This window comes from Epinephelus lanceolatus, chromosome 7, assembly GCF_041903045.1.
Source record: "Epinephelus lanceolatus isolate andai-2023 chromosome 7, ASM4190304v1, whole genome shotgun sequence".
NCBI lineage: Eukaryota > Metazoa > Chordata > Actinopteri > Perciformes > Serranidae > Epinephelus > Epinephelus lanceolatus.
Window position 1 is genome coordinate 16411155 of NC_135740.1, and position 27974 is coordinate 16439128.

Sequence of the window (27974 nt, forward strand, 5' to 3'; positions counted from 1 at the left end):
AAAATGCCAGAGTAGTGTTGATGCTAGGTGTAAATGTCGCAATCGTTGTGTTTTAGAATAAAAACATATTAGAGTGGATGCAGCCTTAGACACTTCGACTTAAGCAGCTGCTAGTAATAAATTCAACAACTTATTTAATAAACTTCAACTTGCAACTTGGCATTATGTTGGAAAAGAAGTCACACCTATTTTCTTTGCAAACACCCAGCTTTCTGTTGTGATCATTTATTCTACCAGTGTCCATAGTTGTTTACAACATTAAACTATCAGACAAAACAATGCAGCATTGCTTTGCTCAGAATTTTCTGATTATCCATGTCAGACCTATGACATCACATCCTGTTTCTCTGGGACCTGTAAGCTTAAGCCTTACACCATTCAACTTTATCAATAACTTAATAAATACATCCAGTACCATAAAGCTTGGTTATAACTATAATGTTTATGCTCATTATTGAACAGTAATATCACATGGCCTCACTGATATTATAGTCTTGATTTACCACAAACATTTGACCACCCCTGTACTTGACCTCAACCTGTACACTCCCTCTGTGACACAGACTTACATACATCCCATCACCTGACAGTAATTCATAACTGTCCTCTAGGCCCGCCCGAAGGGAAGCACCCCCCAGCCTCTCATCTGTTTGGTATCGATTGGCTGGGCAGGCCTCTGTGCGGTGCTCAGTTCATTGATTATAGCAGCCTCATAGATCCTCTTCCAGTTCTCTTTAACCGACCCACAGAGACCCGGGAAGATACTGCTGCCTACATCACAGTGACAACCCGAATCGTCTTTTCCATGAACACTAATTAGTTTTAATGAAAGCTTTATTATCGCGACGTCTAAACCAGACACAAAATCAAATGCGAGTTAGAGATTCGCAAAGCTTAAAGTATGTCTAATTCTGAAATGTTAAATTTTGTTGCTAGGTGCAATATCCTGCAGACAGATTTCAACCCAAAATAGCCAAAGCTTAGCCTAAATCTCACCACACATATGCAGGAAATCAAAGGGAAGAGTAGATGATATAGGCGTGAGCCTGCAGGGGATTTGACATGAAGCTAGCGATTCACTGACGTCCTTATTACAAACCAAGTCAATAGCAGATTATGGTAATGTGAGATCTAACTGAGGGGAACAGTGACTAATATTCTCCATGTACACACACCATCCCTGGCAGTTATTTTTAACCACTGGTAACATGTAAAATAAGCCAGTCCAGCAAAGTGCTGTCACCGCACATGTAAAAGCAAAGGCACGTATAGAAAGAGAGCCAGGATCCATAATAATAAATGCTAAAAATACAGGCACTCGGCCACTTTATGACTTGGTTTGTGTATGTGAGCGGAAGAGAGAAGACAGAGAAATGCAAATTAGCTCCAGTATCCTGTCTCACATTATGCCGACAGTGTTGCCATCGTCATTACTTCCCCAATGACTCCACAGGCGGGAAATAAAATGAATCACATCGCCATTAACATTCAATGTCTCTGTCTATTATGTTTTTCCTTCTCTCTCCTCTTTATTTTCTCCATCACCTTTGCCCTAGTCCACCCAACCCCCCCAACCTCTCGCCCCCTGCTCTTTAGGCAGGTGCCAGGGAGTGCGTGTGAGCATGTGTACTGGTGTGTTTTTGTGTGTGTGTGGTGGGAGGGCTTGCTTCTGGAGGAAGTGGCTAGTCATAAGAGCCAGCTGATGAGTATCACCCTCATCCGGAGCTCCATTCATCTCCGTGCACAAGGGCCCATTCACCCGCTGCTTTTCACACTTGCGGACCCCCAAGAGCCCCGAGCACATTCCCACACTCACACACGCTTACAGAGGTGAACTGTCACTCACTCAAGACATTCTACACAAATGCCAGAATGGGCACCCAGATGCAAACACGCGCAGAAACACACATGCACACTCCTCCACACAGGCATACTAAATAGAGACCCAGGAATAGGCTGCTTTTATCATCTGACTCATTATAAGCGGGCCCTTGGGCCCTTCCTTACAAACATGTCTCTATAGCCTCCACATCCAAAAACTCTTTCAGAGCGAGTGACACACAGCAGGCAGAGGTGTCACTTTCATTTTTGCCGTCTCCCTCCACTGTGAATCTTTCTGACACGCTTATTCCACAGCCCACCATCATACCCATGGACTGCAGTGATATGCGTGACACACTGAAGAAAAGATGTCATATTTGATGGCATGGCGCAGAAGACTGAGAGGGTTGACTGGATGAAGGGAAAATCTGTAGAAATCCTGTAGTGCTGAGAGCTCCTGGATCTAGTTAAGCTCTAGAAAAACCTGAATATTGGCAGTGATCCTTGATCAAATAATCAGTTTCAAGTAGTTGTCTGAAATGTTTTGGACAAGGATATTTGATCCCTGTCAGTTTTTCATTTGCAAAAGAGCTGCTTTTACAGTTTCATCAATTTCTGAATGGATGATGGAGACAATTCCACTGCTTACAAAGACAGAGAAAAGGCAGTCAACAGAAGGTGCCCCATGCTGCATGTTGGCCATTTGAGTCCAAATCGCCATGTTGTTCTTTAACTGTATGTGTGCTGGCGCTGCTGTCTTCCCACTGGGTGCACGCTGTGACTAAGACATCATTCTACCCCCCCCCCCCCCCCCCAATCCCTCTCTGCTGCTTTAGGCACCATGTTTTTTCCACAAGCGACATCCCTAGAAACGTCAGCTGCAGCCTGACTCTCACATTCGAATAACATTCCCTTCTGAGCAGAGGACCATCTCATTAATGAGGGCATCTTGGGTGCGTTTGGTTTCTTTTTTTCAGGAGGGGGAGCGTGACTGTTTTCTTCTTTTAAATGCATTCCTGCAAAATTTACCACACTATAAAGCTGAGGACAGGACGGACTTCATAAAGTCTGTTTTTATGAACAGGTAGGGGAAATTAAACTAAATAATGTGCAATGTGTGTAAAGTGAGGGGATAGGGAGCAAATTTCCTTTTAGTGACAGTGTTCGACGTTTGCCAGACGCTAGCCTCGAATGTCTATAAATCTGCATGAGGGCTGTTGCACATAATGCTTTATTTCCAATCCAATTCAGAGCTCATAACTAAATCTCATAACAACTGCTACAACCACATTACATTAAACTTGTGTGTGGGAAAGGCTCTTAGATTCCTAGATATGAAAGTTAAATGGCCTCTGTCAGTCTACCAGCCATGTTAGGTTTGATCCACACGGATCATAGGTATTTTGGAAACAGGGTCTTGCCCTCCTTCATTTTCATAAAAATTTTCATCCACATGCACTGTTAAAAAAAAATCTCCATCCAAATGAAATCGCAAAAAAACTCTGAAGCTATCAAGAACATGCCAAACCAACAGGCAGTGATATAATCATAACCCTAAAGCCACACAAAGAAGAAGAAGATGTTGTGCAATCAGAAGCCTGAAAAAAGCTATTACCAGAGGGTTAAATGCAGCAGTGACCGTAGCGCATACTGATGCCTCTATTCCTCAGTATAGTAGAAGAGTAACTGTACATTTATGTGTAAACACATAAGTCCTGGTAGCTATTTTAGAACCAGCACAACAGCCATGTTCGCCATTGCACAAAATGTCGCCTCATTTGTGATGCCTCCCAAAGGAGGTAACGGCGCACATTCTGAGGTCTCAAGCCAGAAAATCAGTTTTACCTATCAACACGTCAACAGTGAAAATTAAGTCTCTGAAAATCTTCACCTTGAATGGAGTTTTTTTGTGACCTAAAACACAGCTGTGTTGATGAAAGGCCAAAAAGCATTTAAAAAAAAGGGCTGTCAAATTTACGCACGCACACATGGACAAGGTCTTAGTTCACTAAGCTAGCTCTGTGAAATAGTTAACAAGCAGTGTTCCATGGGTAGCCAAGATGGACTTGTAGTTTCTGCAGTTGAAGATACAGTTCATATGGAGTTTTTAAAAACTAATTGGTGCTTTTATGTGCAGCTATTTGTTAGTGCCAAACCTTTGCATTAGTAACTGTCCGTTTTATCATTTAGCTGTTCCTCCCAGTGTCGTATATTAGTTTAAATAAGAACATAGTGATCCATTTAGAGCGTATGTTGTTAAATAAATGCTGCATTTATTTCACTTAATATGTCATACTCTCCATAGCTGCTAATAAAAGTAAGTGATCAAAGCTGTCATGTATTTTAAATTGAACATTTTTAGTTGTCCATTAATCTGCTGCTGATAATGTTTATCTAGTCATTGTGTGGATATGGAGATTTGCTTATTCTTGGGGTTTATTTACATTAGGATGAATCTGCATGGTTTATAGCATTGTTCATCTGTTATTTTTGTGTAAAGACATACACTAACCACCGAGAGGACAAGTGTGCGGTGACTGGTGTGGTGAAAGTATTCAGTAAAACTCCTGTTGGCTATTCAACACACTGAACCAGAGAAGATAAAGGTTATAGAGAGTCAGTTCCCGAGACTGTTTTGTTTTCTAGCAATCACCATGAATCAAGATTAGCCTGCAAAGGAGCCCTCAGTTCGTCCAAGACCCAGCGTCCGTTGACCTAGTTATTAAGCCAATTACGACCTTAGTGAGGGGCAGTGCAGATGTTTGTCACCCACCAGGTTACACACTACATGGGGAAGCTAGTGAATCGGACTGTTCAGTTTCTAGTGCACCCATCAGCCAGCATACAAGCCCTCCACGCTGGATGGTGGTGCATTAGTGGAATCCCAGCGACAGAGGTGACTTGTACAGGAGCAACAAGGAGGAGAGAGACTGTGGAACTGCATCAAACAACAGATCATTTGCCTATGGTCCTTAAGGCATTCGGAGCAATTAAGGAAATGATGGGGCAGGTCATGGTGAGCACGGCTGATGAGCAGCTGAGGGTTTCAACACTGACAGAGCGGAAGTTAAACCCAACCCAGGTTCCTGTCCCCCAAATCACAGTTCCACACTGCGGAGGGCTAGGATGCGCCATATGCACTGCAGAAGCACATTTGTTACCACAGCCAATCATGAGAAGATCATGAGCTGGTGGAGAAGTCCTTTCATGTGGTCAACGGTTTCCAGAGTTTTGGTTCAGAAGAAGAGGTAAAGGCTCTGGCAGTGAAGCTTTGCAACCTCCGGGCTATTGGAGGATTCGACGTACTACAGTGGGCAAGCAATAACTTGTCTCTCATCAGCCATCTTATTGCAGATGCCAGATCTACCTGCACTGACCTTTGGATCAATCATGGCCAACCACACTTCTATGAATCCCCATTTGCTTCACATTGGAATTGTTGATGTGTTATCTCACGAGCACAGCCCCACTGATGACACCGTGATCACCATGCAAAGTATCTACCAGACTTAGGGTATGCTGTCCCTATTACCACCCAAGCTAAGATTTTGATCCAAGGTCTTTAGGACAAGAAAAGAGAGTGGGATGATCCAAGGCTCCCTGACAACCTCCTACATGCATGATAGACCCAGCAATCAGAGTTACCTGACCCCTTGAAGATATCACCGCCACACTGCTATATGAGCCCAAACATTGACAAGTCAGAGAACAAGAGAGACATCTGTGTCTCTCTCATTGCATCAAGGAATGTGTACTGCTCAGTGGCTTATCTGGTCACAGAGAGGATAGACAGAAGTTGCAGTCCTCGCAGGAAGATCTAGGATTGCACCAAATTCCAGTGCCACAGAACAGAATGCTGCGTATTTTCCATTGCTGCTGATAAGGGTGAGCAATAGTACTGAATATTTTAAAGTAAAAAATTGTATTAATGGTTTATAGCTTGGCTTTGCTCTTTTGTAAAGAACCATGCACTGAACAACAAATGCATACGCGAGTTGTGTTGGCTGGTGTGGCAACAGCAATACGGAAAAATCTTTGAAAACAATTCAATGCCCCGTCCCTCGGCAGACGTCTGTCACTATTCAATGTACAGAGCAAGAAAATTTAAAGCATATAGAGAATTTGTTTCTAAGACTTTCCCTCATTCTGAGTCAGAATGTCTTTCGTGTCTTAAAAAACTGCATCATGTTTTCTTCCACTCCTTTGTTTAGTCTGTGAGCTCTAATATATCTCTGCGACTGCATCCAAGCCAGTGGAAACAGAATAAAGACCAGTATTTAAATTCCAGACGTGTCTCAAAGTGGAAATGCTAAAATCAATGTCTGAAAGAAGTAATCAAATGTCTGTCACTGAAGCACACACCTGGCAGAGAGTCAGGAAGGCGCAGTTGTCAAAGGGTATCTCCTGGAAGTGTGCGACTTCGCCACAGTGAGTGTGAGTGAGCCACAGGCAAATTCAGAGGAGCCGAGGATGGAATGAGAAAAGCACGGCTGAAAAGCCTCAAGGGCGACAAACTCTTGTCAGAACACAAAGAGGGGATAAGTGCAGGGTTAACAAAGAAAAAACAATTTAGACTGGCATTTCTTTTGTCGAGCTAAGACATAGAGTTATTTTTGGCTGGCATAATGGCACACATTATCACCCACAGGAGTATGGCGTCCTCACTGCTCTGAGCAAGGACTCTGCAATGATTTTTTTCAACTTCCTTCTTGACCATAAATCTTGCTTCCCATCACCAGCATGCTATGATCTCCATTTAAAATGCAACACTTATCTCTCACATCACTAATTAAAGAAGCTCTTTCTGTTGAACATATACATTAATGAGGATCAGATCAGAAAGATCAGGGTAATCCCAGAGTCCTAAAAGTTGAAATATGTATTGTGCATGCGTGTGCGCATGTCTTTGTTAAGGTTTTAGGGAGGGAGGGTTTAATAGTGTGTGTTCTGCCAGAAAAAGATAATCGGATTGTGATCCGTGGCTAATTAGAAATGCACTTAAAGAGTCGTTTTTTCCTCTTTGTGCACATCGCCTGGGAGCCCTGATCTGCGCTCTGTCTCTTTGTTTTCTCTCTCGGCTAAGAGAAAAGAAAGGCGCACAGGGATCAGCAGCAGCCGTTTTCAAATTCATATAGCTGTAAAAGCTGATGTTATATGACTGCTGGGTCTGATGCTGCAGAGGTTGCTTTTAAATCCCCGTGGCTTCTCCAGAGCGCAAAATGCACGCTGCAATTATGCAGAGGAAAGCAGCAGAGAAAACAAGTCCTTCGCGGTCCCACGCAACAGTTACTAAGATAACCTACGAACAAACGCGAGTCTTTGCAGTAGGCCTATAATATATGGCACCAACCTGCGCAGGTTTTATACCCGTGGAGTTCCAAGCGCTCTTTATGAAGTCGATAAACAGATTAAAGGGAAAGAGAAAGGGCTGCAGGGAGAGAATGGGGAAATGCCAGTAAATATAATCTGCTTCCAGTGAGATGATACTTACAGGCATATGTCATGGAGAAGCTATTCCCCATCTTGACCATATCCACCTGCGGCACCAGTTTGGGGATGTCCTGGTGGTGAGAGAGGGCGAAACGAAAAACCTCATATTCGTGCGATTCGGTTGGGAACAATCCTCCTGTTGAGCAGCAAAGAAGCAGGAGTTAATGTTGGACACACTGGACTCAAATCAAGGGGGAAACACACAGATATTAAAAGAGACATGAAGCAAACTTGCATTAAAGGTTACAGTGCTGAGACCAAAGGTCTGATGCCTGTGCGCCATTCTCACCTATATTGATGTTACTTGGAAAACTTGAGCTTGATCCCAAGCACATCCCCAGTAAACTGGTGTAGAGAATGGTGAAGCTTCGCTGCATATTTCCTTTTGCATTGGCGAAGGGAAAAAGAGCCGAAATCCACGCATAGGTTTGTCCGTGTGTGAAGTTAAATCCCCCGCGTCTCCGCCACTCCTATCGCCTCCTGTTAGAGCAGCACGGACACCGACATCGATTCAACGCCGAGACAGTTATCGCAATGGCGAGAGGAGGCACCTTTCTCTCTCCTCTTTTCCCTCTCTCTGCTGATGCTCTCTTGTCCTTGGCTGCTGTTGTATGAGACGGAGAATGACTTCAGCATTAGCCGCACTGCAAAAAATATGCCTGGCTTTTGAAGCTGTTAAGCCTCAATGTCAATTTTTAATATTTCTGTCTCTTAAAATAGCGGATTTTTCCCCACAATGCAGCGAGATGATTTCTTGTTTCTTGCCTGCAGGGACATTTCGGTTCTTTAAAGGAATGTCTGGAAATAAGTGTCAATGCAACAAGGTGGAACTGAGCAGATCGCTCAGTATCATATCGATAAATGAGAAACATCCCAGAATTCTGCAAAGAAAACAAGTGACATCATTTCACATGACTGAAGGATGTCTTCGCTTCTGAATAAAACAAAATAACACTTTAAATGTCGATGCCTGACAGAAAGGACTCGCGGACTGACTATTTTTTGCAGTGTACACCCTCAGAGCGCACCCACAGGTCTCTCAGGAGACGCACGGGATTTCATGGATATCCATTCACTTTCCTGCCCTGCAAAAGTATGCACAATACTACCCACAACGTCTTTATGATGTGCTTTTATTTTGTAGTAAATTATTTTTTGCATTTTTTTAAAACAATTTAGGAGAAATGGGTGCTACTTTTGTCCATATTCTGCATCTTGAAATTCTTCAAACAGTGAAGTGATTTAAGGGATATGAGGAGGCGTTTAGTATCTGCATATATATACAGTACAGTAGTGAGTAGTCTAAAAACAAATAATATAATATGCAATCCAGTTTGGATGTAAACCCCCGCATTTCATTTGATCTTGCCTGTTTTTAACCTTTCCACGTTTGCTTTCCTCAGTCATCTCTGCGCTGGATCTGCAGCCTCACACAGGTCAGGTGACACAGGGGCGTTTCTAAGCTTTGAGGACATCCGGGGCTGACCCAGGACCTCTGTCAGGGGGTCCGGGAAATCTGCAGCATGGTCTTTTGTCATCTATTTTGTGTCAGTCAGTTTATTTTCATTGTAAATTAGAAAATGAGCAGTGGGCCACCAGGCTCCTTATCTGGCCCATGGACCATAAGGTCCTGATCACACAGGACACATTTTAGCAGCTGGGGGCACCTTTTTGTAATAGATTTTAATGAGACTGAAGCTTTTTACTTGATCTTAGCTCAGCCTTTGATACGGTGGACCACAACATCTTAATTAGCCGTCTGGAACACCTTATTGGCATCAGTGGTGTGGCACTTGAGTGGTTTAAGTCATATTTGTCAAACAGGTCCTTCACGGTGTCTCTTGGTGATGCCTGTTCCTCCCATGCTCCCCTTTTGTGTGGGGTCCCCCAGGGGTCAATTTTGGGGCCCCTCCTTTTTTCCATTTACATGTTACCCCTGGGAAGAATTATTCAAAGGCACAACATAAATTTTCATCTATACGCAGATGACACACAGTTATATGTACCACTGAAACCTGGCTCTTCAGATGTTTCCCATGCTCTCTCATGCCTGACAGATATAAAAACATGGATGTCTAACAACTTTCTCCAACTAAAGGAGTCAAAAACAGAGGTTATCATCTTCACCCCATCTAGCTCCAGCACCTGCAAACCTGAAAGTCTCCCCTCTACTTTTAGCATCCAGAAAGAGGCTCGAAATCTTGGTGTCATCCTTGACTCAGAACTATCTTTTGATTCACAGATAACGAAGGTAGTACAATCATGTTTTGGGCAGCTGAGACAATTAGCAAGAATCCGACCGTTCCTCTTTTCCACTGACTTGGAGAAGGTTGTCCATGCTTTTATCTCCTCAAAACTTGATTACTGTAATGCTCTGTACTCTGGGATTAGCAAGGGAAACATCCGTTGACTGCACCTTATTCAGAATGCTGCTGCCAGGCTTTTAACAGGTACAAAGAGAAGTGACCACATCTCTCCAACCCTTGCTGCTCTCCACTGGCTGCCTGTGAGTTTTAGAATTGATTTTAAGATTTTACTACTTGTTTTTAAAGCCTTAAACGGTCAGGCTCCTGCCTATATCCGTGACTTGCTTTTACCCTACAAACCTGAATGCTGCCTGAGATCCGCTGGCTCAGTTTTGCTTATGGTCCCAAGGTCCCGTCTTATCACAAAAGGTGACCGGGCCTTCGCTGTCCGTGCTCCACAGCTGTGGAACTCCCTGCCCGGCGATCTCAGGCAGGCAAGCTCAGTGGATTCTTTTAAATCTCTTCTAAAGACTCACTTTTATCGATTGGCCTTCTCTTAATCCTGTTTTATTATTGCTGTACTGTATGTTTACTTTGTTGGGGATGGGTGTTTTTAAGTTAATTTTTTAAGGCCAATTTTATTTCTCTTGGTGGTTTTTTATGCTGGCAATTGTATTGTATGTGATATGTTTTATCTCTGTTGTACAGCACCTTGTAACTCGTTTTTGAAAGGTGCTATATAAATAAAGTTATTATTATTTTTGCTTGCTGTTTCTGCGCTCTAAGTGCCTGGCATTTTTGCTGGAGCACTCTGAACTCCTTGAGTTGAAAGAACTTCAGCTCAGAACAGAACAACGCCTCACATCATCTCCGCTTTATCACCATTGTCCAACAAATGATTTTAGAGGCGGGCCTTCTGTGGTGGTCATGACAACAAGTTAACAGCTGGCAAAACAATGGAGGTGAAACTGGTAGCAGCGGTTGCTGGATACCCAAAGCTATACGGCCCGCCGATAGACAGCAGGTTGTCAAACTGCCCCCGTGTCATCCTAAAATGTGCCTGGAGACAGCCATCAGCGAGGTGAAGCTCCTGGACCAACTGGTGGTACTCCCCATGATCCAGCCTCTTTTTTAGGGTCTCATGTACCCACACAGATCTCCGTTTCCTTGTGCCTGACAAACTATTAACTGACAGCCTCTCACCCTCAACCAGAGCTACAGCAAGTCTGCCTGAATAATTTAGGGACTAGATACTAACTACTGTTAAACAACTAAAATGAACAAACAGTATATTGATTACACAGGAATGTTAGGAGGTGATGGGGTGGTTGCCTGGCAACAATAAAAAGGCACAGTAGGCGTTTTTTTTTTTTTTATTAGTGGCATTCGGTTAAAAAAAAGGTAGTGCAGCATGCATCGTCCTGTGTGATCAGGGTCTAAGTTGAGTATCACTGTTTTATGCTATTCAAGGATATCTTTTCCTAATTTTCTAATGTTTCCATGGTCAGCAATCATCTTTGAATCTCAATGTTCAAACCAACCTGGTTAAAGCATAGAACACCACAAACCCATGGTAATTGGGCAAACTCCATCTGCTGATGAATGAAAGAAAGATCATGTGACCAACAGTTCTAGACAGCTACTAAATCATCCTCTGTTGAAGATGTTAGTAAAGATTCTCAGTCATGGTGATCTTAAGTGCTATATCGTAGGCAACTGGACTTGCTTGAGTTTCTTGAAGACGTTTCACCTCTTATCCAAGAGGCCTCTTCAGTTCTCAGAGAAAGAAAGGTGTAACATATCAAGACTGAAGAAGCCTCTTGGATGAGAGGTGACATGTCTTCAAGAAACCCAAGCAAGTCCAGTTGCCTTTGATGTAGCGCTTAAGATTACTCTGTCGGTGTTTTCTCAACAGCTGTTTCCAAAATCAAGGGTGCATTTTTAACTTTTAATTTTATCTCCCATTACAAAGAGAACCAAGTTTAATTTCAGAGGTCTGTTGCTGCATTGAAAACATTTGATGGAGATGATTCTGTCTGTATTTCATCTTCAAAAATGCAGCTTTAATTTGGCACATCTAATATTAAGGGAGTCTTGCTGTATTATTTACATCCAAGCTGACATAAAATGATGGCGGCTGATATGTTACACCTTTGTGATGCCTATCTACTGGCTTTTAGATGAGATCAGATGATGCAGTAAGTAGTAAAAAGACCAAATATGATTTTCTTGTTTTTAAAATGCTGCTGCTGCTTCCACATCCTACAGTTTTAGCATGGTAAAGACAACGCTCAGATGAGTCATTCTTGCCTTTGCTTGGTTGCTTATACAGGATTAGAAAATAAAAACAATAAATGGATGGCAACATCTCCACCAGGGATAACTGCACTTTGGTATCACGGGAGCTGAAGCACATGGGATTTAAATTGAAGGTAAAAATTTCAAAGATTTAGAAGTTTTAGTAAAGGGGGTGTAAACTCTGGAAAATGGGTTTAATATTGCCAGGATTTATTCTTTAAACTGGCCAAGTTCAATATAAAAAAATCTTGAATTCTGAATGTGGAAGAGGACTTTTGCTTTGCATGCTCCCCCCTCCCTCTCACACAGTGCAGGACTGGCAAACAGCTGATAAGGAGGGTTATGATTCATACCATGTATTTACAGACAGCTACAGCCAATTATTTCCTGAAGAAAAGGTACAAGCCCCCGTGCTTTTGTACACAATGAAAAATTAATCAGCAGTGGCGATATTCACATGAGATTGATTGCAAACCACACTATGGTGCAATGCCCTGGTGCTTGTTTAGAGAGTGAAGTGGTAAATCCTGCCTTTGACACAATTAGGATTAGGGATGAGCTCACTTATCAGACCAAGGCAGGGCTCTTGCTCTGGTTAAAATCACTTTCCCTACTTATTGTTTCTACAACATGAAGGCAGCCATTACACATTTCTCCCAGAAAATGAAATTTAGAAGATTAGGAGCTTATGGTGAATTAGATTTTTAGTGTTTCCAATTGAGCAGAAACATTTGTGATAAAAACTATGTCTCTGCGTGAGGGGCATTGCACACTTGAGCAATATAAATGCAGGAAGTAAAAGGTTATCTAATCTATGAATGATGGACGTCCTATAAATACAGGCAGAATGGTCAATTTTCTTCGCCTTTGTTCAAAATGATGAGTGGTTAGCTGAAACAGAAATGGTTGGGCAGCCTTTCAATGCAATACTTCAGTTTTTTCTCACATCTTTTTGGCATTTTATTCTCTGTGTGCAAGACCACATCTGATTTATGCATATTTTACCAGCCTGTTTCATAGTGCATATTTCAGTGTTTGGGTGCGCTTTGTGTGTGCGCGCATTTGCCTGCAGTGCCCCATGTGTAATGAATGCCATGCAATCTTTTTTAAACTCCTGATTAATGCAAATAGATCTTAGAATAGCATTAGTAACGATGGCTAAATATTCTATGGTGCTAAGTGGAGGAATAACAATCATGGTGCTTGTTGTTCGAGGTAAAAATATCATCACCATCAGACAGACACTATGTAACAGAAAGAAGGAAATACGCTGTCTTTTTGTTCCTGAAGATGTCTTCATCATGGATCATAATGTGAGTGTCTGTCTGAGGGTTTTTAATAGAAGTCTATGTGAAGAGTATAATGAGGCTAATCCGTCAAAATCTGCTGGTTCCACTCCAGTTTGAGTGAGGAGGGGGGGAAAAAAAGAAAAACTCCCCAGCGTGTTACTCCTATAATTGAGCCACCGCACCACTTGTGCTGTCAAGTACTTGTGTACGTCATACTGCTGGAGGCAAACTATAAAAAGTATGTTGTTGCAGAGGTGACAAAGAAACAAAATATGTCAAACAGGCCGAGGAGTAGATGTGAAATAGCAGAATAATGTCAACCTGCCATAGATAGCTCTCCAGAGACAACAGAAACTACTGACAGGATGAAAAAAAAAATAGTACGGATGATGTTGTTGGATATGGTCAGAAATTGATTTTACAACAATTCAGTCATATTTGGTTGAATACACGGTCTGCTCAACCTGAATCAATCAATATGTTGGAATGAAACAACTCTAGGTAGCGTTTAGTGCTCAAAACAGAGCATCATCACCAAACTCTGAGCTCTACAAGCTTGTTAGCCTTTTATAGCTAACTGCTATGGTTTAACTGTCCCTGCATTTCCTTCATGTTAAGGTATCACTACTTACATCAACCCCAACAAACAAGTTCTCATGCAAACAAACTTTAAGCTATATGTCCAGCACTAAACTGTAAGCATACAAAGTTAGCAAATTGCTATCTTGTGAACATACTTAATATTAGGGGTAAGGGGAAATAATCGATACACCATAATATCGCTATATTTTTGTGAGGCAATATCCTATCGTCACACAGTGCCAAGTATCGATTTCTTAATTAGGTAAATTATTAATATGACAAATACAAATTAAAGTTCAGGTAAAGTACTAGAATATTATAATAAATTGCTTTTCAGTCCGCTGAACAGATGCTGACAAAATTTTCCTTTGGGGACATTATTTACAGTTGATAAAAGGTAATCATAATATATTGCAATATATTTTATCGCAATACTCATGCTAATATAGTATCATGAATCCTCTGGTGATTCCCATGCCTTCTTAGGCCCAATCCCAATACCCCCCCTTGTCTACTACCCCTTAGCCCTTGGCCCTACCCCTACCCCTAGCCCTTGCCCACTACCCCTTGGCCCTCAAAATGAAGCAACGAGGGGTAGGGGTAGAAATCTTTCCTTAGGAATTGGGACACCACTCACTACATCACCGCGTCGGTTACGTTCACGCATACATAACTATTTTAAACAGGAAGCTGCTGGCCATCTACATTTCCAACCGGCATCTACAATGGAGTCTCATTCATCCTACCGTTCGCCGCATTCATCATGCTTCGTTTGAGGAACGACAGACGACAGGGGACTTCTGCTTGCTAGATAGCTAGATAACCAGCTAACATTACAAGGCAGCATAGTTATACTAGCTGGCGTGTTATCATAATGTGAAAAGTCCAACAATTTTGCAGAACAGGACAGATGACAGACGCCAGATAGTGCGAGAACCTGACGACGGTAATGTTAGCTACGTATGAACTTTTTTCCCCGTCTCTTGCTCAGTGGTAGCCATGGCGATGTCTACCCCTCGCTGGCAGGTCAGCATCTGAAATCCCTCGCTCCGAAGGGCTAGTTTCATACCTACTACCCCTTGTTATGCCCCCTACCCCTAAACGCAAAAAGGAATTAGGACACCACTACCCCTCGCGGGAATGTGCAAATGTAGGGGTAGGGCCAAGGGGGGGTATTGGGACGAGCCTTTAATATCTAGTTAAAGTTAGCTCAAGAGCCAGATATTTTTCTCAAGCATTAGTTGAGACTAAAGGTGTTCACAAATATTGTACTTACATTTGTGAGATGGCCACAAACGTGATTTCAAATGAATGCTAATGTTGCTCTGTGTCTGCTGGGTGTGAAATCAGTTAACTGTTTGTAACATGTTAGCCACCACAACTTAAAATAGAGGTATTGCGGTTCTTTATTTCTAAGCTTGCTTTGGTGCCCCCTAGTGGTCAAGGATCAATAAAAGCTTTAATTAACTTTTCTTTCCTTTTAAAAATCATACACACAAATTACACCACAAAGCCCTATGAACTTTTAATAGCTTGTATCCATCTGACAATCAATGAATAATGAAGAACCAAAAGGTTAAAAGCATCAGTTTTTAATATTGGTATTAGCCTTTAAAAAAATGACCTCTGTTACCTCAAAAGTAATTATAGCCCTGATGACGACGAAAGGCCCAGACACACCAAATCGACATCAAACTTGTCAAATAACACCACTTTGTCAGTGATTTCAGCATCAGACACTGATGCAAAAAGGCACCTTTCGTGGAGGAACTAAACACAGCCTAGTGACGAATCATACCACCATGAAAGGTGTGTCAGTTTATAATGCTGCCAAACAGCATAAGTAGCAACATAATAAAAGGAGCTGGACAGTCCCTGTAGGGCAGGCGGGAGGCGGAGGTGGATGGGTCCAACAAACCATGGACTTTCACACAGGAGCCTGCTGTTTGCGTTCTGTGTGAATGTTGAGCTAAACCATGATGGTTTTTTCGAAACCTAACCACATACTTTTGTTGCACAAGGAAATAAATGTAAATACAAGGTGTTTCAATAGTGTAGTAAGTTTGTTTTGAAAAATACTGTATGCATGTCACAAGCAGAAACTGTACATTTCTTGTGAAAACAGAAGATAATTTTGAAAAGACACAATGCATGTAACAAGAATAAGTTGACGCAACGTTCAAGAACATCAACAACAAACGCAGGAGGATACCTAGCGCGTCATATGTAGACATAAAGCAGCAATATTTGATGGGTTGGGATGACGTGTTGAGTACAAACAAAGGCCGACTGTTGCATTGCCTTGGGCGCCTTTGTCATATCCAAAATTTACAATTGAACTCGTGGCAAAAACAGCAGCCAACAGCCAAGAACCACGTTGTGTTCTGAGACTGCGTAAGAGGAAATAACTTTGCATACCAGCAGGTGGTGGTAGTGTGTATTCATTAAATAAGGGAAAGACTGACAGGACAGATTCAACATGCTAGTTAGCCTGTTAGCACACAACCCTATGTTAAAAAAACGAATGACATAAACCGTGTGCTAGCAAACAAAATAAACCTTATATAACAAGTTTGTTTTGCCATCACAGCTTCTTTACCTTTGTCATTTATTTGCTGTCTTCACTTCTATTTCTCTACTCGTGCACTGAGTTGAGCTGCCAATTGGAGTGATTTTATTTACTGACAGGTTCTGCCATCTCCAATACCAATTCAACATGCTGAATCAGCCAGAAAAACGCTGACAAGGGCCAACAAGGGCCACAAAACCTAGGGCGACAGATGCTCACATTGACCGATGGCCAGCTGTTGGCTTGGTGTGTCAGGGCCCTAACACATCCCTGTTTTACTGACACTGTGAGGGTAGTTTTGTCAGTTGTAACAGTGGTTTACAAGATATACTGTAAATGTTTCAGTGGTAAAAATGGTAGCATATACTTTTTTGGTAAACACAATAAAACAGACTGAGAGCCTCCCAGATTTTTATTACAAATTTCATCAGTTCTATGAGATGTTCCAGTCCATTTGCCTTTGAGAAAACCAAACTGTGTCAAAGAAGGCAGAGCAGTACAATTGAGTGTGCTATTGTTTCCCACCCTTTACTAACAAAAGAGAAAAAGCATAGCAAAACACAATCTATACAGCACTAGATAGTGTGAAAATTGTCCTCCCATCTCTCTCCATGTGCTCTCTCAGTTGTGCAGAAGTGATCAATCTTCATGTCACACACAGAAATCAGTAATGGATTCTGATAGTTTTGGCTTGTTACTCGCTTTATCTGCACACTTGATTACAGCACTTGTTGACTGACTGACAGACACTGTGGAAGTGCACCAGCCTTGGACAAATGCCTGGCATTATTACAGAATCGATAGGAAGCAGACCGGCCTGGACTCAGTGCATGCCGGATTTCTGCTCTGTACCTTAATTGGGATGAGTTATATTGACATGTGGCTTAATTAGTCGCCCCTATAATTGATTCGGCAGGTCTGCCCAGAGAGGAGGCGTGCCTTTTAGAAGTAGGGGAAGATTGGGACTTTTGAAAGTACTGAAGTTGTGTCAGAATTCATATGAACTGTTTAAGAGGAAGATAAGGTATTTTTAGTCCTTTAACGGAACTCTAAAAAACATTCAAAGCAAAATATAGCAACTATTTGGTCAGTAAAGATTTAGTGCATTAATGGTGCCCTGAGCACTCTCTGCACTGCGGTGTACAGCGTTCATACAGCGGTTACCAGTGATATCAAAACAGCATTGTCATAGAAGTGTACACCTATGCCCACCCTCTGGTTCCTCCCTGGTTAACACCACTAGCTCTGTCAGCACGGTTGCCATTCTTAGCATCGTTTGTGCTGTTAGTACGTCCCACTTCCACAAAACATTTTCAGTACGGTACCTTTGGAACCAAAAGTAACCCTTCAGACATGGTACCTAGACCCTTACGTTTCCACCGCAAGCAGTACTCTTAAATGTGGGCGGGGATGTTGTCACTCACTGCTCTGTCCAGGACTGACTGACACAGAGGGAAGTCTGCACCTCATTTAGCATCCACACAATGAGGCTGCACGCTGACATTTTCAGAACAAAATAAAACAGGCTGCAGTGAGAGTCTCTCTCGATGGGATATTTAAAAATAGTGGGTTTGTGCATTTAGTCCTTCTAAGGCAGCCTCAGGGGTTTAATGTTAGTGGAACCACAGAAACTACGCTCTATAACAATTTTTTTTTTCCAGAGTGAGGATTATAGTATGTGCAGTTCACATAATCCAGTCACAGTTAATATATATAAACGCTTGAAGATCCACTCATTACTAAAAGTGTATGTCATATAAAAACTAAAGGAATGGTCAGACTTGTCACAGTGAAATTTAAGGTGTGCTGATTGATTCACGTCGTCAACTCATGCATTGAGTAACATTATATGTTAACAACCCACCTTTAAAGTTGCCGGCATTCGGCCCAGTGAATTAATTTTTTTTTTCTCCAACTCCAGCTGCTGCTGGAGGCGCAAATCATCCTTTCATTTTATAGTTACAGTCTGCTAATAAAACTCTCCACAGTATGAACAGTGGTTACATGAGCCTCAAAACCAGCCACAACTCAGCCCTGAGTAGAGTGACTGTCTGCTATTGACCAATCAACAGACTGCAGTGTTCACAGCTCCACCTTTCAGTACCAGATCTGTGTGCTAGGTACCCCAACAGAAGAGTGACCAAAAATGGTAACCGTACAAAGCAGTTCCATTGGTACCATCCACAACTTTTCACAGTAGAAACGGAAAAAAAACATACTGAACTGAGCTGAACTGAACTGTACTGTACTGCTCAGTGGAAATGGGGCTTTAGCTGCTAGCCGCCAGCTCAGTCACGTCCATGTTGTGAGCTGTGTGCAGACAACCTCTAAATCATATAATGAATGAATGAATTTTGTATAGATCTCCTTTAAGGTATGCTTCTTTTTCTAAAGTGGTTTTGAACAGACATTATATCATGATGTTTCACATCATTACAAAGACAGTCATATGAATTTACATGAATAAAATGTAATTAACTATGTCACATCTGATAAATTCATTGACAGATGCATGATTTTTAAACATTTCTCTTATTAGGCTACATGTCATGTATCACGTATTTCGTACATGACATACATTTATTTTATTCATAGGAAAAAGCTACTAATATTCTTTTTTTACTGTTAAAAATTCCACGTAAAGTCCAAACCAGCAATGTTGTAGTCCATCTTTTAATGCTCTCTGACTTCCCCAGCCTGCCTTTGGCTTTCATCCTCAAGCCCATCGTGGGGACTACTTCAGGAGACATAAATCTTCATAAAAGGGTCACAAATGCATACTATATTTCTATTTATTTAGTTTTTCAATAAAAACCATAAGCTCCAAAAACAGCTGGACTCTGTTTTAGCTGAAGTCACTCGAGTCGGAGTAAACAGTGTATTTGTAGGGGTCTGGGTTCAGCCTCAGGTTTGGTGTGCTGTTGAGTTTTTACAGCAGCTGGACACTGTATGTGAGATTGAACCAAAATAAACAGTGCCTATTTTTGACTTATCCTTTAAGAAAATCCCCCTAAAATAAGGTTCAGAAAGGAACCAATCTTCAGAGTTACACTGGTTACATGGCAACTGTTTTTTATTCGTCACAACAACAAGATGGTTTAAAAAAAACTATTAAAAGCGAACACAGTGTTTACTACGGTTCACATATTTCAAGTATTTCCAAACTGATTTTTTTGGCTCAAAAAAGGGAAAAATTGAGAGAATACTTGTCCTTCTTGTTTCATATTTATACTGTAGTGAAATGAATAGAAATCAATCGATGCCTGTCGGAGAAGAGAAAAATTAAAAAAGGCACAGCAGTACTACTATATTGTAGCCTGCGAGCTGCACCATAGAGAAACACTGGCACAGTCTTTTCAGTTACCAAATTATGGACAGGCATTGCAGATGGTCACACTTATTTGTAATATTTGTATCATTCAGCGTCATACACCCAAGGAGGCCGTTTATGCTCAGAGAGCACAGTCAATTGGATAATGTCAATTATCACACAGACATACAGTACGCACAGAAAACCATAAGTGATGTGGGGAATAAACATGCTCTGTTCCCGTCTATCCTTTTGTTGCTATTCAGGTCTTCTCTCCCTCTCTCTGGCTCCGACTCTACCTCCCTCTCCCTCATATGCTACCTGCATAATTGCCTTTCCCCTCCACTGGCCGCGGGGGAAGTCAAGCTCTCACAACGTTACCGTGGTAATACTGATTGATGGAGTCGATACTTGTGCGGTTCCAGAACATCGAGCATCGGCGCACACAGACATGACAAATTTCAGGGAACAAATTATAATGGCCTGATTAATCCCCTCTAGGGAAATGGAAATATTGTGAATACCTATGAACTCATGGAGGACGTAGAGCCGTACAATAGGACCACACTCAGGGGGCTTTTGTATCCATTGTCTCGCTGTACACATACAGGGGGGACGGATGACGAAGAGGAAACTCATAGCTAGGGCTGCCTAACAATGCGTGAAAGGACAGCCAATGATAAATCAGCCAAATTTCAAATGGAGATTTTTTTTTTTTTTGGTGACATGATGGGGAATTCATCTCTTTCAAAATCCTTGGAAAATATTTTCATTACTCACTTCCTGATTAACAGGAACTCAATGTGAGCTCGGAGGAAATGGTACTTCAGTGTACAGACGGTGTATCGCTTTTAAAACCCAAGTATCTGTAACCTATCAGTTCACAGCCTGCTGATTTACTTTCATCACGACTCACTGACCTGATGTTCAGTATTGACTGTGCAATAAGAACACATATTACAGCAATATATTGTGTAATAAATCAGGCTACAGAAACCCATATAAGGAGTAAGTCGCTCATCCAGTTATTACTGATTTGTTTACTTGTCAGGAAACTTAAATGACAAACAGTTTTATGTTAATAACTTAAAACCCTATGAAACCATATAAGAAAACTGGCAAGTGTGTATGACATGCTATTGTAAAGACAGGTCGAATTAAGCTAATTAAAGTTCAATAAGGTCAAATAATTAGAGAAAAAGGCAGGATAATGTCTTGTTAAAACACCTGTTAGCACAGTGAGGTGGTAGGTATCTGTAACTGTGGCTTTTCAGTGATAATAATCAAAATATTGCAATGAAGAAACATTTGTCCTTTAAAGGAAAATGCCACAGTGTAAAAATATTCCTGTAGGTGCCCACTTCAGAGTAATGACTTATGAATTTATTAGTGTGTAAAAGCATTTTTCTTAATGCTGTAGCTCATCCAGGCAGCAGTCTAATAACTCCTTTATATACTTGCGGGTAGTTTAATCTACAAGCAGTACATTGTATTTTTTCCTGCTTATTTGGTTCAGTGTTTTACACAGATACAGTAAAAATGTTGCTAGAAATGTTATAAAAATGAAATACTCCAGTAGAATATCAGTACCTCAGAGTTAGCACATGAATAAATGGGCTTTGGTTGTTGTTTTTATTTCTCTTTTTTGTCTGTGTTCTGCGTCTGAGCTCTAATAACCTGTCTTTATCCCTGATTTAAGGAAAAACACCTGTTTCACAACAGATATTTTGTTACTAATAACAGTGACAATATCTCCGTCCTATTTAAGTGTGACAGTGAGCCAGGGCGCACAATACCAGGACTGAGACTGACTCTATTATTTACACCCATGCTTTTTCCCCATGACATGTCAAAGTGTCCTCCGTGGAAAAAGACGTTTTATGTAACCCTGTGTGTGAGGTCGTGTGACCTGGTGTCACCTACATCAGACTATACATGCATGACAGCTACGGCAAGCTCCGTGTGTCGCAGCAGTTTAAAGCTTTTACTGCATGTATGATGGTCAAATTAATTATGACACCTTGGTTTAATTACAATAAAGAAATTAGACCACTCTTGTTTTCTTAATTGCTTTACTGAAGAGGATAAACACGTCTTGTTATTTACATAAAACCTTTTAGTCTCTCCACTATCTGCTATTGTGAGGAACACACAATTAACAATTAGGAGAAAATCATTTTATTAGTTTTTTGTAAGATGTGTTTGTTGCACATTACTTATGATGGTAAAGGGATACATGTCGGGAGAGTGTGCTATGACAACAATAAGTTCGAGAGGCGTTAATTGATACGTTACCTAACTGTCCCACTATCTAATCATTTTGAATATCAAGCCTGACGTATCTGTATGAATGCTCTGCCTCCGCTTACAAGCATTTAGGATCAATCAAAACAAATTAACGTTCTGCACGGCTAACAGGTTGAGCTCAAATGAGATCAGACACGCTTACAGGGACGGTCAAGGGGAAATGAATGATTAAGGAGACCCCGAGCTGTCAATCTCACTGACCAGTGTGACCAGTGAACTGCTTTCAAACTAAGAAGGAAGCTGCAATAACGGCTGTCTCGGGTATTTAGCCAGAAGGCGAGAGAGAAGGAATAAAAATGTATTGTTTAAATTGTTCACATTATTTTTTTAGACAGTTGACTCTAATTATTACACACAGCCGGCGTCAGTGGCCTGAGAGAGAAGCAGACACTCAGGCCTTGGAAATCTTTGTTTAAAAAAAATTTTGGATGCAGAGTAATTAATTTTCTAATCATGAAATCCCTCGGAAACCTTTGAGGCTGGTTTGAATAACCACTCGCTGTCTCTTTATTCTTTTCTCCCTCTAACACTCACACACACACAAACACACACACACACACACACACACACACACAGGGTTCAATATCATGGCTCATGTGTTGCAGTATACATTGCAGGCGATGAAGTTGACAGCTCCTTCCCATGAAAGCAACCGTGCATTACATATTTGCCCAGGGAAATCACTGCTGGCCCAATCAATTTGGACTCGTGTGTGTGTGTGTGTGTGTGTTTGTGTTATCAGCGGTGCAAACCTTTACTGCCGCAGCTGCACGGGGTGCCATGAGCTCGTTAAATCAGCAGCTCTAATGATCTCAATCGCCGCCTAATGCAGTCCGACTGACTCAATACTCGCAGAGGAAGTCTTGGAAAGTGGGAGAGAAAAGCAGAGGTGGAAAGGTCAGCAACAAGTCACAGTAGAAGAGACAGGAGAAAGAGCGCAGTCAATAAAAACAGCAGAACTTGAGACTTTTCAGCAAGTAGAAACTCTCTCACACACACAACACTCTCAGCCATTCAACAAAAAAACTCCAGTAAGCAGAGTAAACACTTCATCATTGCCCCAAACATGACTCCTAGTCAAACCATACGGAAAAATCACACTTGCTGGTTGCCTGTTAAACCTTGAAGCTTCTCTTCCACAGTGCACATCTTTCTGCTTTGATCACATGGCAGAACTGTTTACAGCAACACTCAAAACAGCATTCCCCCCCAGGTGTCCTGCGGTTTGGATGGAGTTATGATTCAGTAGTGAGCCTGATATATAGCGGTCTGCTCTTGGGCTGCTCGAGCTGTGCAGAGCAGACAAGTGTGAGTAATATTGGTGGACATGCCCACTGTTACTGGGTCAGCCACACATGCACATAATGCATATACAAACATGCTGGGATGTCTACTGTCACAACTGTGGAATACATGTGACTGTAGCGTACTGTTACTGTATCACTACATTCCCTTCATCTTCTCGATTATGGAACAAAAGGTCAAGGTAAGTCTGTGTGAGAACCCAGTGCACTGCAACTGCAAGAAAATACATGCAAACAGACAAAACAAAAGAAAACTAATAAAACTATGAATGTATTATTAATCGTCATTGACTACTGGACAGAGCCAGGCTAGCTTTTTTCCCCTGTTCCAAATCTTTATGCTATAATGAGCTAACCGACTGCTGGCTCCAGCTCCAGATTAAAAATTATTATCCTTAAAGAACATTTCACCCCCATACATATTTTTCCTCTTACCTGTAATGCTATTTATCAATCTAGATTGTTTTGGTGTGAGTTGCTGAGTGCTGGAGATATTGGCCATACCCAAGTACACCCGCCAACTGTGTCACCGTGCAGAAGGAAGCGTGCATCTACTGCTAGCTCACCTAGCACCACTGAGCTAGCTAACGTTACAGCTCAGCTGAGGATGGCGTTAATAAGGGTTACATCTTGCACTGTCATAAGCATGAGCTTCCGTCCATCAGCAGATGCCTGCTTCCTTTTTTCCTCCTGCCGCTAACTAAGAATTTTCCTAGTTCAACAACAGTCGTCATTAAGGGCCATTAGTCGACTAGTCGCCCACATGTTTATGATATTAATCCAAGCATTAAATGATATATTTTGGGCGGGGCAACACAATGGTTTGAGTTCAAGGTGTGGGAAAGAATAGTATGAGTAACATTGTTAACACTGTGCTACATTACAGAGAAATACAAACCGTACTAATGAACCTTCATTAATATAGGCCTATATTTTATCTACAAGTGCACGTCACACACTGAGCGAGCCACCTGTTAATGACGCTGTCAGCAAAGCAGTAATGATTGTGCTAAGTGGCTAATGGACATGTAGCTACTTACATGTTTCAGATGATACGTCATGTTTGTAGTCGACCAATGAAGATGAGTTTATGTATCACCTTGGGTTCGTCCTTCACCTTCTCAAAATGATCCCACACTTTGGATTTCCTGCCCGACATGTTATTAACTAGCCTGTGGAATAACCGCAGGTACCAGCCCTGTAAATTAACCTGACTCCTGTCTGACTGCTGAGCATGAAAAAAGGGTGAATGACTCGCAACACTGCAGGACTCTTACGGTGCAATAAATAAAAAAAATTTCTGCAAAGAGTCCTGCAGTATTATGAGTCATTCACCCTTTTTTCATCTACGACTATCGACTCAGCACCTGCCCTCCCAAGGTGAGATGTGCGTGCCTTTGGTTTGATTATATCATTTATTTTGACAAGGCACAGCTCCTAATAGAGTTTCAATGTTTGTTTTTTTTATTATTATCTGCAACTAAGCGACGAATCAAATCTTGCCAGCCAATGACCTCTGTGGTTGAATACTGTTTGATGGACTACTGGGGGCAGCCCTAGCTCAGTGATACGGTCAAGTTGGGTTGAAAGAAAAAAGTTCCTACATGAAACTGCTCACAGCAAGGTCTGTGGATTATCTTGAGTGACCAAGTCATGATTTCTGGTAAGAGACATCGCTTTTTTGTGGTGCCCAAAGCACCAAAAAAACAATTTTGTCAAAATTTGTTTTTATGAATTTCAACACTTGGCAGCTCACACAAAACAATCTAAACCAATAAAATAGCACTAGAAGTAATATTGTAAATTATTGTATTGTAATAAGTATTTTTGTTTTTAGGGTGAACTGTTCCTTTAAGAAATGTGGTTACCGGTGGCAACAGCAAGTGTGGCGTAATACAGAAAACAGAAAACACTCCTTGTGTAACAAATGAATGTTGTTGTTTTTTATGGAGAAGTCCCTCAAAAATAATGGCTGCTTCTTGTCCCATTACTCCCTTGCAAAAATTTAAAAAATGGTCCCCTGATGGAAAAATGCTAAAAATAGCTGCCATCTTGTTATGTGGATGCATTTTTGCCTGTTGCTGTCACTGGGAACAAATAGTTTCCTGCAGCTACTTTTGAATAAATCCACCTCTTGTTTCACCAGTTGAATTATTTCAATGTGAAGCAGAAGCAGGGAATGTTAACTCTGCTGTAAATCAATGCATAAATAATACTGTTTCTTCTTAAGCCAATTTAAATCCAGTACAGGAATGGCAGATTCCACCACTGACAATGAACAACTCTATAGAAAGATCATTACTGCATGTAAATACATTAAATGGAAATTGCTGGCAAAATGCTGAACATAAATAATATAAAAACTATTGAGATCATGAAAAAGGATTGTTCAACAGATTTCAGTGCTGTATTTATCTTTTCATCCAACTAAGCCCAAGAAGTATTCCTTTAAAATAGCACACTAACACTTTATCTACAAAAACCTTCATTGTATAAATAAACGCAGATTTACTGATATGTTTCTTTGTAATTTAGTAGTTACTGTTGTGAAATGGAAAAAATAAATTGAGTCTGTGGCTACTCACAGAGATCCCCATGGCTTTAACTACAGTGAAACCATTGAGTGTCTCCATGAGGGGATGAGTCCAGAATATTGACTAATGTACTGTGAAATGCTGAAGGGCCACGGCTGCAGCAGTGGGACTTGTTTGGAACAAACAAGAGGGAAATGTAGCTCATTCCTCATAAAGTCGCGAGAAAAGGGTCTGTGAAGGTTTGTGAAGGTCAAAGCACATTCTGGCTGCTGAGAAATCCATTTCCTATTGAGCTAAAATGCCCCTTGTGTTTTATTGACCCATATCTTTCAAGTCGCCAACCCCATTCTCTGGTCATCCAAAGTGTCTTGGTGGCAAAAATGGAGCACAGCAACGAGCCACTGAATGACGTATAAAGCAGCATGTAGTCTACTGTATATACATCCATACCTGTTTATGTGTGTGATGGAATTGGATTGCCTTCTTTTCCTGTTGGTGTAAATTTTGCATGTGCAAATTCATGGTATAAGCTGCATGCTTGAGTGTTCACCATGTGGGTTTTTTTCTTCTATTGTGTGTGGATGCCCATGAGTGTGTATGTATGTGTGTGTGAGAGAGAGCATGTGTGTCTCAGAGTGCTGAATTTGTGCTTTGCTTTGAAGGACAGGGAAGGAGGGATGGGAAGCCAATCTGTTCCTCTGCAGATTAACTCTCTCATTCCAGACCCCTCTTTTCTCCAAAACACCCACTATCTCCAGCGTCTGTCTTTCTCCCTCCTCCCACTCCTCCTCCTCCCTCATCACTCCCTCCAGTTTCTCCCTTATTGCTTTCCTCTGCCTCTCTCTCTTGCTTTCTGTCAATCAGGCTACCTGCATGGGCTCCTGTGTATTTGTGTGGGAGAGCGATGGATCTGTAGCTGTGGAGGCGGTGTACAGATCCACCCCCGTTTTGAGCGCGTTAGCCTCGGCATCAAAAGCTCCTCTCTTCAGAAAGGGGCAGCGCCAGAGAGACTGTGTGGGGACAGACTGAAACTGAGGCCACGGCGGTGAGAAAGGAGCCCACTTTTCACTTCATTCACCGCACGGAACTGAATGGGAGAGCAGGACGTTGTTTCCTGTCCAATTAGCCAAGCATCCAGCTGCTTCCTGTCTATTCTATGAGTGTGTAGCGAGAGGCAAAGAGAGAGTGATTACAGCAAGAAAGAGACAGGGAGAGAATGAGGGCATGTGAAGGAATGAACAACACACCTTTATGACCCCTGGGAACTCCTCGCATCTCTTCCTCCCCCAAGTCAGCCTGGAACTGGGAGAGAGGAAGAAAGAGGAACGATGAAATAAGGAAAGAGAAGGGTGAAATATGAAGAGAGGAACCTTGGGTGGAAGTGGTGGCGGATGAAGCGAAAGAAAACCCTGTGGGGTTCTGCTACCTCTCCCACACATTTCTCTGTTTTAAGTTTCAAGTTTTAAGCGCGTCCTTCTGTAATTGAATTCTGTGCTGAATACACTAAAAGGGAAATAGACAGGAAGACAGAGGGGGCTCGGACAGGTTGGGAGTAGATGTGCAGTAGATGTAATATACTGTAGTGCAATGTGCAATGGGGTGGCATGGGGTTAGATGAGAGGAGTCGAGAGGAGGTGTAGGGAAACAGTGAGGGTGCTAGCACTCTGCGTGCTTTCATTAGCACTCTAAATGCTAATGAATAAGTTCATAGCTTTGAAGATGCAGCTATGTTAAATATGCATGGGTTATCCAACACAGTGCATGGAGTGGAGAAAAAAAGGGGTGAAAGAGGAAGGGAGAGGAGAGATAAAGATGGAGGGGAGGTGGGAGGGAGAAAGGACGGAAAGGGAGAGAGGAGATAGAGTTGTCTCCTCTCATCTCATCTCCTCTCCTCTTGGAGGACATAATTCCTTTGTTAACGGCCATATGAAAACCTCAAAACATCCTTGTGGAAATACTTTAACAAAACTGATGAAATGAGAATTGCCTCCTTAATTGTTGCAAATAAGAGTTAGAGTGACTTTTCATAGTGCTCTCGTCCGCTCTCGTCCCCGCAGGGACAGATGCAGAGTCAGTCATTAGTGTTAAGTCAAAAGACATTAAGCCAAGCTGCTTGTGGTGCAGTAATGACCGAGCAGTTTGAAGCGGCGACAACAGCAACTAGGGACAAATCTCAGTGGAAAACGGATTCATTTTCTTCCTCCCTGCAGGAGAAAGGAAAAGT

General features: G+C 41.8%; 1 protein-coding gene across 4 annotated transcripts in view; it reads right to left on the reverse strand.

The window, feature by feature from the left end:
- Nucleotides 1-8265, reverse strand: part of gria1a (glutamate receptor, ionotropic, AMPA 1a) — a 91550-nt gene extending 83285 nt beyond the window's left edge. For 3 of the 4 annotated variants that reach the window (XM_033632480.2, XM_033632479.2, XM_033632482.2), the window contains exons 1-2: nucleotides 7601-7893; nucleotides 7313-7447 (exon numbers count right to left, since the gene is read on the reverse strand). In XM_033632480.2, the coding sequence (XP_033488371.1) occupies nucleotides 7313-7447; nucleotides 7601-7688 (223 nt within the window). In that variant the 5' untranslated portion in view covers nucleotides 7689-7893. Of the gene's footprint in view, nucleotides 1-7312; nucleotides 7448-7600 lie in introns of all 4 variants that reach the window. The other variant, XM_033632481.2, reaches the window with a different exon arrangement.
- Nucleotides 8266-27974: the final 19709 nt, after the last annotated feature.